This window comes from Pyrgilauda ruficollis, unplaced genomic scaffold (assembly GCF_017590135.1).
Source record: "Pyrgilauda ruficollis isolate IOZ18807 unplaced genomic scaffold, ASM1759013v1 scaffold22, whole genome shotgun sequence".
Classification (NCBI taxonomy): Eukaryota; Metazoa; Chordata; class Aves; order Passeriformes; family Passeridae; genus Pyrgilauda; species Pyrgilauda ruficollis.
Window position 1 is genome coordinate 2,947,202 of NW_024521428.1, and position 15,673 is coordinate 2,962,874.

General features: G+C 39.7%; 1 protein-coding gene across 1 annotated transcript in view; it reads right to left on the reverse strand.

The window, feature by feature from the left end:
• Positions 1-13,231, reverse strand: part of SLC9A4 (solute carrier family 9 member A4) — a 30,914-nt gene extending 17,683 nt beyond the window's left edge. Inside the window, exons 1-4 of the mRNA XM_041468537.1 lie at positions 12,949-13,231; positions 10,328-10,791; positions 4,827-5,086; positions 1,508-1,725 (exon numbers count right to left, since the gene is read on the reverse strand). Of these exons, the coding sequence (XP_041324471.1) occupies positions 1,508-1,725; positions 4,827-5,086; positions 10,328-10,791; positions 12,949-13,207 (1,201 nt within the window). The 5' untranslated portion in view covers positions 13,208-13,231. The remainder of the gene's footprint in view (positions 1-1,507; positions 1,726-4,826; positions 5,087-10,327; positions 10,792-12,948) is intronic.
• Positions 13,232-15,673: the final 2,442 nt, after the last annotated feature.

A 15,673-nucleotide genomic window follows, 5' to 3' on the forward strand; every position in this document is an offset into this window, starting at 1 on the left:
AATTTTAATCCTCGGGCTTATTGTGTCTCTAATTCTTTGTTTATTTCTCAAACTTCATTTTACTTTTAATAAAATTTAAAATTAATAAAATAATCTGTGGCTGTGTAAGGACCGCAACTTTCCTTTATAGCGTAATTTTAGCAATTTGTTTGATTCACTTCTTCATCCTCCACAATAAATATATATCCTATGTTTTATGTGGAAACCATTAAATTACTGACACAAAAGCTGACAAATGCTGATAACTGGTGTTATTTTACACAGCTGTCACTGATACACTCAGATTATTAGAGGTAAAGCCAGTAACAGCATCCTCTTATATAGGTTGCTGGATATCATTTTATGCAAGACCTGTTTTGGCTACTTATAACTATGCTAGGCATCAGGTACTCAGAGTGAAACAGCCTATGTAAGGTATCAACCTCAGGCCACTTCTCTTTACTTTATTCAAGCTTCAGAGAAAATTATGAAATCATTTTAATCCACAAATTTAGCAGAAAATGTTTTGTCCTTCCTCTGGAAAGCTCTAGCACTCCCCTTGGTGTCTGAGAGAAGGATGGACATGTGGCTGGAAAACAGCTTTTATATCAGGAGAGCATTGTTTCTGTCTTAATTAGAAGGATATTTCAAAATGAAAAGCAAGCCTTTAAAAATTTAGAGGCCACATTTGGTCCAGATACAGCAAGAACATATGTAATTACTTTCTTTTTGCTACCACCTCCAGAACACCAACCACCAGCCTTCTTATTCCTTCTCCCTTTTCAGCATTAGTTTCAACCCACCCTGGACATTAGGAGAAGATGAGAAACTGTGTCTCACAACTTGTCTGACATTATCTATAAACTGCCTGCCCATGCTAGATGAATCTGTCCCACAGGTAGGGAGTAGGACACCTTTGCAGGAATGGGATATACCATGTGCAAAAATGGAGTAATTTCAAATGGGCACTAGTTTTTAACAGTTTAAAACGTTAGACTTGACTTGTGAGGGGTAGTAGCATAGTGCTGTCGGCCCACATGTGGTATAAGTCCCTGTTCAGTTATCTATCCATGCTAATTTTCACCTTCCCTCTTTTCCTGTGCCTCCAGCGCTCCCAGCCCAGGACCTGTAGTGTTATAGCACTGGAAGTGTGATGATATACATTATCTAATTAATAAATTAATGACAGTGTGTGGTAAAATCATTATGAGGCCCACTTACCCAAGGCATATAGTAAATTAAGATATAAACATCTCTATAAGCATGACAATATTTTAATTTTCCTTTAAAATAATCCATTTTTACCTAAATGTAAAGTCTGTGCTTGGAGACTGGCATTCAGATTTGTGTGGGGCTTTTTTCCCCTTTTCTTCTGTGCAAATTTGTGAAATTTGCTTGTTCTAATATATACTAGTAAATTTGTTGTTAAACCAGCTGTGCCAGTCCCCACAGACTTTTCTAACAAAATTTTGTGCCAAAGAGTTTTTCTCATATGTGCAGAGAAGGTTGTCTGCAAAAGTTGACTTACTCAGTGTCCGCCAAATGAGGCAGAAGAACAGAGTGAAGCAAATGAAGGCCCAATTCCATTCATGGTTTTTCCCCACTGTAGACACTCCCATGAACACAAAAATCAGGGTCTCACTGATGCTGCTTAGCATCTTCATGAAATATTTTATTGTGGTATAAGAATTCTGGGAAACATTCTCCTCCACATATTTTTTCATTGTCACTGCACATGCTGTCATCCTGTATCAAGCAAAACGTCAGAGATCAGCCACAACCTGTTCTTCTTTTCAGTTAAAGACAACATCAGCCATTATTATCTGTACTCTCCACCACCAGATTCTGACCTTCATCATAACAAGAAACATTTTATTTCTTCAGTAATATTAGCTATTTCATTAGATAGAAAAACCTCTTCATTCAGGTTTACAAATCTGTTTTACATATAGGATAAAGGAAGCAAACTAGTCGGCCTTTCTGACAAGGAAGGGAGGGTATCACATTCCAGCTCAAAGTCCATTTTATCCTGAATGCCTAACATGGAGCCACCAAGCACCAAATATTTGTCTCAAACAACAGGCAGGTTGGTTTTGTACCAGCCTACAGGTGGATCAGTTAGAGAGACATGACCTGCCTCTTGGTGATATTCTCCGTTAAGGTGGCAGTGCATGGTAGCCCCGTGCCAGGGCCAAAGCTGCCATGGCTTCCTGGCAGCTGGCTGGCAGATCAGCAGTGCCAGGGCAAGCTTCAGGACTCTCCAACCACAGCAGCCCATTGTGGCACAGCAGGAGAAAATTCAGTGAGCCTACCGAGGTGTCTTTCTCCCTGTAGTTGCCTAAGGTGTGTGGAATGTGCCTAAGGAAGCAAAGGGGTGTTTTCCACTTCCTCACTGTTAATGAAGACTAGAGCCTTCATTAGTCAGAGGCATCAGCAGCCACCCAGCACAGACACTGGTGACAATCACATGGAGCAGCAATCTTTGATCAGCCCTACTGAAGGGGATTTCCTTTTCCCCTCTGCATTTTCCATAGGTAGCACATAGATTGAGTGATATGCTAGTAACATATTCCATTGCCTATCTAGTTTCTACTGATATGATTGTAGTCTCAGGGGGCCTCTTGTAATGATATTTTTCCAAATTCGTGAATTCAGAGAATGATGACTGTTCATTAAATAACCTTCCTCCAGTTTCAGTTCATTTAATTTCCACTGAAGAAATCTCAAGGGTATCCTGGTGGAGCTGAGTCATTTAGCATGTGCAAGGACACTCCAAGACAAGGCCATTAGGCATTAATGATTAATACTGTTGGCTTTCAGATATACATACATAATAGACTTTCATGATCCAAGTGAAAAATGAATGAATCCTCAATAATTCAGAAAGGTGACAATAAGTTCCCATCTCTAAAACAAGCAATAATTTCCTTAATGAAGCAGTAAGAATAATAATTCCAAATTATATTACCATTCTCAATTTACTAATAATTTCAGAACTCTAGTGAAAATAAGAAGTGAAAGAAATAAAGAGCTGTGTAGTCTTTTGCAAGGAATAGGTAGGGAAGCAATATTTTAGGCAGTGCAGGTTGGAAAGGGTCCATATGGTTTTACCGTTCACTGTAAATTACATCTAATCCTGCTCAACTGAAGTTGCCAGTCACCTCAATCTGAGCACATGTGTTGGGTATAGAAATCATAATAACAAGACTCATCTGCTTTGTCTAATTGCTCAAGATAATCTATATCCAGTCTAACTACTTGTTTAATATGTTTAAATATTCAAATACTGCTTTCCAGGACCATCCTGCAAAGGTTATTTTTATAAAGGCAATTCTGCTCTGAAGCTGACTAACCCAGGGTTCTTCAGCCTGCAGAAGAGAAGGCTTCAGGAACACCTCATTTCAATCTTTTGACATTATAAGAGGCCTATAAGAAAGACGAGGACAAACTTTTTAGTAGCACCTATTGCAATATGACAGGGGATAATAGTTTTAGACTAAAAGATTTAGGTAGATTTAGACTAGATATAAGGAAAAACTGTTTTACAATGAGGGTGGTGAAGCACTGGAAGAGGTTGCTCAGAGTGGTGGTAGACATGCCACATGTAAAAACATTCAAGGGCAGTTTGGATGGGGCTCTGAGCAACCTGATGTAGCTGAAGATGTCCCTGCTCATTGCCAGGGCATTGGACTAGATGGCCTTTAAATGTCCCTTCCAACCCAAACCATTCTGTGATTCTGTGAAATCAGAGATTCACAAGTTGAGGTGAGTAAATGCACCTGTCTGGACATCAGCAGCTATATACTTGTATTTGTTAAGTTTAAACTGGTTCGTCCTCTATAAAGGGAAGCACTTTCTGCAACACGAGGTCATCCAAGGCCCATCATGAAAGCTCAGAGCCAGTAGAGGCCATGCAAAGCTGCTGCTGCACACCAGCTGTGCACTGAGCCTGCGGCAGCCAGCAGCAGCTGGAGCCTTTAGCAATATCAGGTCTCCATCTCTTTATGCTGCACCCTGCAGGTGGCCTCTTTTGGGTGGTATCCTTGCAAGTCACTTGCCAGCAGCTTTCTCCTTAAGTGCCTCACTTCCATCCCTGTTCCTTCCTTTCTCTTCCAGCTCCTTTCCTGCTGCCATCCTCTTTCCTTCCCACAATTCTCACCATTCCTGCATTTACTCCAGTCAAAAACCTAACAGCTTTCTCTCTGCAGCAGGCATGCACACCATGAGATACTTTGAGGACCATGTCTCCAGCATTACAGCAGTGTCAGCTATCCTGATCACAAAAAAGAGATTGTCAATATTCACATACGTGACTATAAGTATGCATGTGTAGGTGATGTTCTCTTTTGTCTGGTTTTTCCTCAGTTTCAATCCCAGTGATGCTGTTCAAATGTAATATAATTCCAGTGAATTGTGTTAGGGCTGATGTTCACAAAGAACTCAGATGTGCTTTCTCATATTTTCCATACCCATCGCTTTAGGTCTCTTTTAGAATCTGATGGTGAAGCTGCTTAGAAATAAATACAGATAAACTGTTGCAGTATCAAATCATTCTCTCCTGCTGCTGATTTTATCAGAGATAGCAGACAAAAGATAGCAGCACTGGCCACTTTACCCACAACCTGCAGTACTTTTGCCAACGCTCCTCAGTAGCATATCTGTGCCTACAATGACTGTGGGTTTGCTTTTCCTAGTTACCACTGCATTTTACAGATCTCTAAGGAGCTGTGCACTGCCTCTCTGAGCCGGAGACTGAATGCCTGTGTTGTACCAATCTTGAGCAAACCACCACAAAACAATGCCAGTTCCTCAATGAGATCATCCAAAAAGCCGTAAGGAATACTCACGCCAAAATGCCAGAGATGTAAAGGGTTTCAGCAGACAAGTAGGAGAGGTAGCTGAACATGAAGACCAGCAGGGGTTCGATTGAAGAGATGTTGTGGGTGAAACGAGTCATGAATGCTGAGATAAATCCAAATACGATGCCAAACAAGACTCCACCCAGCCCCACCACGAAAAAGCGAGCAAAGCCAGCAAAGACATCGATGGATTCAATCTCTTCATACCTGTGCATCTGGGTGAAGGCAATGAAGATGTTGTATAAAACCTACACGTGAAAATAAGGAAACAGCAGTTAGGAATCTTTCTGAACCCGGCACCTATTTCATAGGTGAAACAAAGTGTGTGTGTTTAGTGTCTGTGTGTGCCAGAAATTGCTTTAGATCAGCAAAGTAACAATTGAAATCTCAGCTGGTTCTTAACAAGTCTCAGAAATAAGAGTCCATTAAGTGTCCTGAAAAAGAGAAAAAAATAAAAAAAAAAAAAGAAGGGTAAATGGCTGTGAAATAGTAGTAAATTACTGGGGGACTACATGCCATTGAATAATAAAAAAATATTCTCTTTCTTTAGTTTATTTGACAGTTAATTTAATTTTTGGTCTTTGTAGAAGAGGTTAAAAGCTCACCTGTGTACTCTAAAAACCCCAGGCTCTACCTTCCGTGTTCTCTGTCTGACTCAGGTTGGGGCAGGGCAGGGACTAAGAGTCACATATTTGATTTAAATCCCATTTAGTTTATATGTAGGATCAGTCAGTAGACTTGACAAATTTCATCAGATCAACATGGGAATGTTGCATGTTTTTCAATAGCCTTTGACACATAAAAATCATAAAACATCCCTAGGAATGGGACTGGGAAAGGCAGCTGGTAGCCTCAGTTTCATACCGTCTCTAGCTAGGTTAAAAAAGCCTCTCTATCATAATATATTTGGAGTTTGATGCCAGTTAACCACCTTCCCAGATAACAACCTCAAAGTATGAAGCAAATGCTGTGACACTCTAAATGTTCTAAAGACCCTGCACATATACACATTTTGACTAGGAAGCTTGAAATTGCAAAAATTAAAAGAAAATATCAGATTAGAGGAAAGATTCAATTTAATGAAAATTATAATTTTATATCATATATGATATAATTTGGTCTGTAAAGGTAATATCTTAGAGCAGAAAACTTTACCAAACTTCTATTATCAATAATTTCTATTCTGCAGAAACTGTTAATGAAAAATTTTCAGCATATTTCACTTGCATTCATCTTTTAGAAAGTAATAGAAAATTTCCAGAGTGCTGTAGTAATAAAAAGGCCTTCAAAGTTGCTGACAATCAGTAATACTAAGTCCTGTCAGATCTGTTTACAGTGAGTGTGTAACACATGAAAGTCACCTTTCAGTTTCGAAGAGAGTTTGGGAAACAAATAGACACCAACTCTCCAAAGCTGTTGCACTAAAGCGTTAGTTCAAAAACAACAAATAGACCAAAGTGATTTGCATTTTATGGTTTCCTTTGGTCTTTCTTCTTCATCTAGTTAATTCCAGAAGGTTATTAAGAAGACTGAAGCAGGTATTTGCAGGTAGAAGAGTCAAGCTCATTAGGATAATAATTACTGCTCAGCTATTATCCAATCTTAAGTTGCTGCTGGGGACATATAACCTTGAGCTGTCACACCGTCTGTTCTCCAGTAGGCTCACTGCTAATAGCTCTGGGAGACAGACAAAGCCAAACAAAATATTTATTTTAAGAAAATACCCAGAACTTCTTTTTCCTAATGCCAGTGTATGAAATTTGTCTCTTCAGCGGCAGATAAGGAAAAGAGGGTTCATGTTTTCACAGTAAGCAAACCTCACCCTACCTACCCTATAGCTTTTAATTTCAGAGCCTTTTTCTCTGTTTCCCTTTCTTGTAGACTTTGACCTCTTCCTAAGACTTCTGATTCCTTATAAATGATACCACAGCATGATTCTATGCTGACTTATGAAGAAAGATTCTCAGCAAATTACTTAAGAATTGTTTTCACTTTTCTAGTTCCTAAAGTATCCATATGGTTTAACTGATTTGGCATTAAAAAATGAAAGTTATGTAAATATAAATGACATAATTTCTTTCTTTCTTTTTTTTTCGGTAAAATGCTTTGTGGGAGTAAACTGCTCTGTACCACAACCTGCACTGTGTCATATAAGTAAGGCTCAGCTAAGTTACATTGCAGTGTTTATGCCAGTAAATGGATTACTAGAATTCTTCATATATTAGGAGAGCCTGAATCAGATTAGGAGGCTTTTGTTCACACAAAAAGAAGAGATGGATTGATAGCAGTCTCACGTAGCAACTCTGAGAACATCATGATTTGGGTTGCTTGGAGAGGATTCTGTACCTCTGGGCAGCTCTCAGAACCACAGAGAGGAACAGAGAGTGTGACACTGTTGCCACAGGGGACTCCCCAGGGACTGCTCCATGCTCCAGGTGTCTGTGTACAACTACTGCACACACAATCCACAGCAGAAGCAGTGGAAGGACTGCTTTCATCACCAACACAGGCTGTCTTGATAATTCTTTCTTATCACCCTGCTATTTTTTTCGACTACTGTAGTTGGTTTTCCTCTAAAGAGAGTGGAACAACTTTTACAGCAGGAGCAGAGAATATCTCTATCATTCTATCTAGCATCTAAACTAGTGGTCAGTCTTTGTCAGTGACATCAAAAACGCAATTTCAAATCTCCTCAAAAAAGTAATTTTACTTCAGTCCTCAACATGTATTAGATTTAACTGCTCTGCTGCTTGCAAAGAAGAGAGGGCTCCATTAGAGAATACAGCCAGTGCCACTCATTTTGAGTACAGCATGACATATAGGTGTTCTCAGTATTTCTAAAATCAAGCCTCAGAGATGAAGCAGTCAGGGAATATTCCATTTCCAGACTCATACCAGCAGCTCAGCTCCTGTTTAGAAACAAAATTGTCTGTGCATATGTGGGAGCAGAGCTTCAGATGGCTGAAACACTTCACAGCAAAATCAGGGTATTCCACCTGAGTTCAGTCTTGAATAAGATCTGCACTGGATTTACAATACTTTTTTTGAACAGGGCTTTGAAATTCCACTAATGTATGATGTGTCCTAGGTCCAGCCCTGATGCTGTCTGAACTATTCTGATGATAACAGTCCACTCAGAAATAACTGGGGAAAGAAGTAATTAACAGGACTTGGAACCTTCTTTTTTTTCCATCTACAGACATGGCCATACAGAGGAAAAAAAGAAAAGGTACCAATGGGTAAAAAGAGTAAATCATCCACCTTTCTCCCATCCCCTTAAGGCAAAGTCAGAACTTCTAGATTATAATTCTACTGTCTAAGTCTGTTATTTTGCATTTTTTTTTATATATCAGCATATTGAACTCAATATAGGAGACAGAGCTCTTGTTGCCCCAAATGTATTACATGGCTTCAACAAAACTCATACCAGTTTTTCCTGCTGGTGAAAAAAATGTTCAAGCTGATAAGCAGGCTGGAGAGAACCAGGGGATATTTGTATTTAAACAATAAAAAAAATATGTATGCTTAATATATCTGGGTGATATTATCTTTTTTAAACACTTAGAGTTAACTCAAGTGAAACTGTTAAGAGAAAAAGAGAAGGAAAAGGTAAGAGAAGACACCTGAGATAAGTAGTTTTAAAGTCCTGGAAAAAAGTGAGTGGGATATCAGAGAGGACATAGTCACCTACTGGACTCCATTCAGGTGACAAATACTTCAGTCTTCTTGAGCATGAAGCCAGGCAGAGATTCTGGAAGCTCAAATACCCAGAAAGGGGGTGAATGGTAGTTGATGCAGAGGTGTAGTAGCAGGAGCTGATGAAGTGATGGCAACACAGCTGCTCTGAGATGAGCCCCAAAGATGAGAGTGTGGGGCAATGGGAACTCTCAGTGGTGCACCCAACATATCCCATGTACAGCCCTTTCATCTCCTTTACTAACACACCCAGGGCTGAGGAGTGCCTAAATCCTCTGTTTTAAAAGGCCTTCTGTCACTGCACATTTGTATTTTATCAGGATCCTTACTGAAAACTCAGGTAAGTACCATCAGGAGTTGGACCCACATGATAAATAGCTGGGAGAAATACAAAGGCAAGGTAGTGAACCCATCAAAAAAAAAAAAAGCATGAAACAAGCTCTTCCAGTGTGTAAAAGAGGTATTACATTTTTGAGATCAGTATTTGAAGGAAGCAAAAAGACAAGCGTAAGAGATAGATGCATTGGGGATTTTTCTGTCATGACTGTAGAACCCAAGTAGTTTGAAAGTAAATTAAATAACTTGTCCCTTAATTCTACATCAGCCCTGTATCTCTGATCCCCAAAGAGAAAGGATTTATGATCCTTGGGTTGTGCCTGCAAGAAGTTACTCTGTTCCTTTTTCATTTCTCAGTACTCATAAACTGCACTTCTCCCATGAAGCCTTTCAGAAGCAGTGAACTCTGTACAGATTTTACAAGTCTGAGTTGGGCTGTACCTCATGTATAGCAGTATCTGAATAGTTTTTATGTGTTTTAGATTCCTGTGATTTAAATTCTGCAAAGATCTTATCTAGTGAAACTCCTTAACCTGCTGTTAACTTGTACCACATGAGCAGTCCTGTTGGTTTCTGAGCAATAAACTTCCTGCTTGATATTTCTTCCTTGAAAAGCATGTGTTTTAAATGTTCTTGTCACTTCTGCTTACAGCTAGAATTTCAGGTTGCTCCAATTTTAGCAGAACTAATGAGATAAGGGGAAAAATACTAGCAAAAGGAGCATTGTAAAAACACTCTTCTCCTATTAAAAAAAAAAATTCAACAACAGCAAACACACAACCAACCAAATAAATCTCTCTTATTCAGGAAACATTGTTTCAGCATATTTATAACAAGACAGCCAAAAAAGGCAAACATTTGTCAGATGTCAATATTTTTACTGATCAAAACAGTTATGTTAAGTTCTTAGTGGCATTTGAAATTCCTGTCTAAGGTCTGTGGTGAAATTTCTGGAAGGGGCTGGAGGACAGAGTGTGGTCTCCAGAGACTATCCACACCTGGTTTGCTTTCCCCCCCCCCCCCCCCCCCCCGAGGACCCTCTCAGGTGTATGACAAAGCAAGGTCTCCTGTATTTCTACCCTTGCTGCCTTCAGTCTTTAAGCAGTACAATTTTCTATTTATTTGCTTGCACAATGTCAAGAACATTCCAAGGTCCTACACTGATCCAACCAGAAAAATCAGCTGTAGCTTATCCGTTCACTTCAGTGAATGCAAGAGCACGTCTCACATGTATGTGGACATTTCCCTCTTCCAGCAGCTCTAAAATACATGCTTTGGAAAGAGGTAACAGAAGATGCAATTTTTGCATACATCAACATCCCTTGTGTGTAATTGAGTGGAGTATTCATAAAATAATGTATTAGGATCTCCTTTGAGCTGTTCTTGTTCTGTGCCCAGTAACCCTACAAGCCACAAAAGTCCAAAGAGGAGAAGACAAGGAGCAGAAAGAAACTCACCACAGTTATGCCATCATTTAGCAGTGACTCTCCAAAGATCATCATGTAAAGCTGCTCATTAACAGAGGCTTCTTCAAAAACTACCAGAGCTGCCACGGGGTCCACTGCTGAAATCATGCTGCCAAAGAGCAAGTTCTGCAGCAGGTTCAGGTCACTCAGGCCAAAGGCTTCAATCTGGCAGACTCCATAGAGGGAGAGGCCAATCCCAAATGAGTTTAGCAGAGATCCCAGAACAGACCACCACAGAATGGATCCAAAGTTTTCAAAAAATGGTCGAGTTGGCATGAAATAACCCTCCTCCAGGATAATGGGTGGGAGGAGATACAAGAAGTAAATACTACTGTCCATCACCGGTGGAGATTTGTGATGGGAAGCAAAGATGATTGCTCCTACAAGTGCTCCAATGGCAATCAGGATGCAGCTTTCAGGCATGAGTCTTGGTAAACGGTGAAAGATATGGAAACCTTGAATAGAACATTAGGGGATTATTCAAGTTTAAATTAACCTGATGTCAGACAATTGTCTTGCCTGTGTTTGGACACTTTGTCTTCAGACAGCCAACTTTTGCTCTAAGGATTATGAAGGTAAAAAGAGGCTGTACTGTTCCCTTCAAAACTAAACCCTCCCACACTCGTATCACTAAAGCAGGGCAAGAGTTTGACCATGAATTTCTTCTCTTCCTGCTGCCCAGCTCCTGATTGCTGAGCAAGTATGTCTGAGTTTAAGCTCCAGTTCTGGGAAAACAGAAACTTCTTTGAAATGATGCTCCACAATTTGGAAAGAAAATATTCTTCAAGAATCCTTACTGCCCACCTGCTACTGGCTTGTCTAGTCACTATACAAGGAGCTGTATGATCATAGTGTGAATGAGATGTGCCTAAAAAGTCTGGATTTTTTAAAATATTTACAAGAATGAGACTGAGGAACACTAAAAAACCTTTAAATCCAAGGTCTGTGACTCCATGCGTGAACCTAGGTCAGCCTTCATCTTGCAGCTCTAGAAGGTTCTACCATGACAGCATTTCTGTGACCCTTGAATTATCAGTCTTCAAAAGCAAAGGGACATAATATTTTTGTGAAAATTTCAATAATTTTTTAGGACACTACTTTTTTTTTTTACCAAGAGGTATGCTTATATCATAACTCTAATAATCTGCTTTTTAATTTAAAAACTCATTTTCAAGACTTCTTCCAGTCTTACAGATAAGGAGATTGTTTTGCCTTTCAAAATCTTGGAACTGTTTCCCACCCTTACATCTTGAAATCCAGAAAGAAGATAATACCTGAACAAAACACTGAAAGCTTTAACAGTTTGGAAATTTCTTCCCTGGGTAACCAAATTATTCAGACTAACTCTCTCTTCCAAATATATTTAAAATTCACAGCTCATCAAAAATAATGTTATTTGAAAACTCACAAAAGTAACAGGTCCACCTGACAGGCATCACACTGTTCTTCCAAATTATCTATTTCATGTTCAAAACAAGAATATTGTGTAGATGTGCCATATGTCAAGTCCTCTGCTGTTATGGATGATAAAGAATTTGGTCAAGATGTTTAGTATTAACATACTCTGCTGATGCCATAACAAGTTTTATTTGTGAAAATTTTGATTGTTATGTTACCAGTGAAGTCATTTGTAGGAATCAGATTGAGGGCATCAGCTATAATGAAACTGGCAAATCATGGATAGTGGTAATGACTTTTGTCAGCTGGGTAACTCTGACAGGAAAAATGTTTATCTTCAGGCCACCTCCAGAAAAACATCAGTCTCACCTACCAGCTTGTTCTAAGGAAAAGTTTGAAAATCCCACAAAAAAGGCCAAAAGAAAAGGGATATTTTATATGTGCAACTCTTCACATTATTACCATCTTCATTTATTTGATATTGCTGCATTAATTCTAAATGGTCAAAATAATTTCAGCCCAGCCATGAAAATGCATATGATATGATGAGCCTTTTTTTGCAGTATCAATCACAGTTCCTACTGCACTTGCTGCTCCCTGAGTTGCCTTTCCCTTTTCAGATACCCACATGGAGCTCTAATAGAAGCCAGATACATTGCTGTGTATTCAAAAGATTCTTAGCCTACATCTCAGATGATCCACACCCTCAGACTCCCATTCTCTCTCCCCAGTATTACTTTTCACATCAACTTTAAGGAGCAAATACATAAAACAAAGACTCAGTGGGAAATGTTTCCTTTTATTCATACAAAGGAAGAATGCTTTAGACTTTCTCCCAAAATTCAATACACTTGAAGTCTCAGTCTTGTGTAACTGATTTCTACAGCTGTGTCAGGTTGCAAATTCCAGTATCTTGGGATCTGTAAGGACTAGAAAAATGAATGGACAGCACTGTGTCAGGGAGCTCTGTTGCTATTTGCTACTCACAGCCCAGGAGACCTGAAGATTAGAGGTCATATGTCAACTTAAGTAAGATGGAATCATTCTAAGGTGGAATTTTGGCACAGCCGTGGTAATGAACACACCTGTTCTTTTGAGGACAGACACTGTAAAATCAATCCCAGCTACAAAATGAATGAAAGTTACTTGGTTATACTGTATTTTTTTAACTTCTTTCCAAGTTAGGAGTACCTAAGATCCCATTTTCTACTTACCTATTTTTGCAAAAGAGGCAAGGAGGATCCAAAGGGTAACTTCATAGGGAATTTGCACATAGTCATAGTCCAGTGTGAAAACATGTAGCCTCGTGTCTTGAGAGGAGTCAACAGCATCACTGGAATCGTGTTCATAGTGAAGCAAGGACCTCTTGCCCAGGCTGGGCTCACCCCCATAAGCAGCAGCAGAACAGGAAACCACGCTCAACAGCAGCAGCATGTTGGAAAACTTTGCATGTGCAAGCTTGGCAGAGCCCATGTCTGGGGCTGTGACAATTTTATTACAGACTTAGCATATAGTGGGTGCATGAAGGTGCGCACAATCACTTCTGCTGATTCGCACTGCCCACAGCCACTTCTTCCTCAGGGCTCTTTCACTTGCCTGTTAGAGGTCATTTTATAGTCCTTGTGTGCCTGTCCTGTTCCTTGTGCTGCAGACAAACCTGGAGTTTGGATGAAGATACCGGTTGTGCAGGTTCCACTGACCCAGAAAAACCTCGGCCACAGCATTACCCTGTTGAGGAACAAAAGGGCTTTTCCATCTTCATAAGTTATGCAGCCTCTCTGATTTTTCCAGTCAAAAAAAAAAAAAAAAAAATCAAACAAAAAAATGACCAATGCTCACCATTCAGGCAGCAGGCACGGCACGAGGGAATTGCGTTGGTTGGGAGAGGTGGTGGCAGCCTGGGCAGGCAGGACAGCCAGCTTCGTGCCTTCCTCTCTCACCCTCGCTCCCCATCTGCCTCCCCAGCGCAAGTGGCACCCCGGGCACCACACTTGGCACGACTCCCTGGTCCTGTCACACCTGGTAACAAAACTACCCAGTGTGTAAATAAAGGGGCTGTGCAGGGCTCCCGGGAAGGACATCTGGTGGGAGACAGCGCAAATTACAGCCTGGCTTGGAAAGGGGCTCCCTCCCTTAAACACGTGCATGTAATTAGCAGGTAATAGCAACCTAAAGAGGAAGGGCTGAGTCACACCACCTGCCTGAAATTGGGTCTTGGGTTGTCTTGTGTTTGGCATTTGTTTTACTGACACCAGTAAGGCACTTACTGGGCAAATACGTTATCCTCCTCCAACTGCTCTTATGGTTAATTTTTTTTAAATGCTGGCATATTTTCTCTTCCACAAAACCAACCATGTTTACTATAAAGATAAGAGGGTGTGCAGAAATAGTGCTGTTAGTTAGAAGCTTCTAAAACCTGTATTACTTATCTTAGAACTGAGTGCATTTAATTTACTAACAAATTATTCAAATTCATCAATTATTTGATTGTGTTAGAAGACAGTGCAGATAGGGCAGATGGTGAGAACAGATGTGATACCCCAAAACAAAGCTAATTCTGAGGGCTCTGAAACCACACTGCATGTTCTTGGGAGGGGATTCCTTCAAAGCAACTGGCCTCACAGACTGAATGTCCCTTCACGGGTGGAGAATACCTTCTACTTGACTTTCTGTGGAAGGGATCCAGTGTGTGCAGCTGTGATGGTCTGTAATGCAAAGCAAAAGGTGACATGTGGTGACAAGTGGGAAATTTGCATCAAAATGATAATTTTCTGAAACAAATCTCCAATACAGGTGCAACTGCAATGTCAAAATTCTCTGTGGTACAGTGTTAGAATCCTAGTTACTGAGAATTTTAGACATTCTGTACTGACAGGCACTGACTCCCAAAAGAACACTACATTTAACCTGAAGCTGTAGAGAAAGCTTTAATTCCAAAATTAAATGACAGAACTAAAATTATAAGTGTGTAATTTGAATAGAAGTGTGTAATTTGAATATCACCTAATAGAAAACTTGGAGTTTAAAGCTTTATAATATAATAATATATATAAGACAAAATAAAAGTTTTAGAGCAGAAACTAATCCTTCTTCACCTTCTTCTTCATGAGTTTGGGTGGTATTGTGCAATTAAATTAAAAAGTCCACATTATGAGCCACAAGTAGTTAATTATTAAGTTAAAAGTAAAAATAATTTAAGTATAATTTCTTAATTAGACAGTTTATTCTTAAGAAACCTTGTCAAGTGAGAGATACGGCTCTATTTTTTAGTTTGTTACAGCACTATAAAACTCATAGTTTATGAGACTGTAATATAAATAAAAGCTAATAAACATCTGAATCCAGACAAAAAGTATCATCTCACACATTTAATCCCAGCCTTAACAAGAAAGAAGTTAAAACTCCACAGTACAGTCAGAGATGTCCTTTGATGTTCTACTTCTCCATGAAGTACTATCTTCTGTCAGCCTCACAGCACCATCAGTCCTCCCACAAAAACTTTGAACCCAACATAGCGTTAGGTAGATAATGCTCAGCCTCCTTGCAAAAGAGATCTTTTTTCCAGTATACTGATCCTGTTAACAGTAGTATTTCTTGGAATCCCTTTCCAACAAGGAATCTGGCAGATGAGATGTTCAATTAGCATTATGAAACAAGGATTTGTTAACTTGAAGGCCAAATGAAGTGAGCAGAACAACAGAGAAGAGGCCATACCACTGAGATTGTTTAACACTGACCATTGAATTTCACTCAGCTACAGACATACACACAGACTGCAAGATGGTTTGAGAATAAGTGGTATGAGCTCTGGAGAGTTGGCAGCCAGAGGACTGCAAGGGAAAGATTTAGAGACCCTGGAAGTCTACTAGTTGTGACAATCAGGGCTTTGATTTACTCCTGCAACTCGCCCATAGTGCCTACATGTTCAGTGGGTGTTGA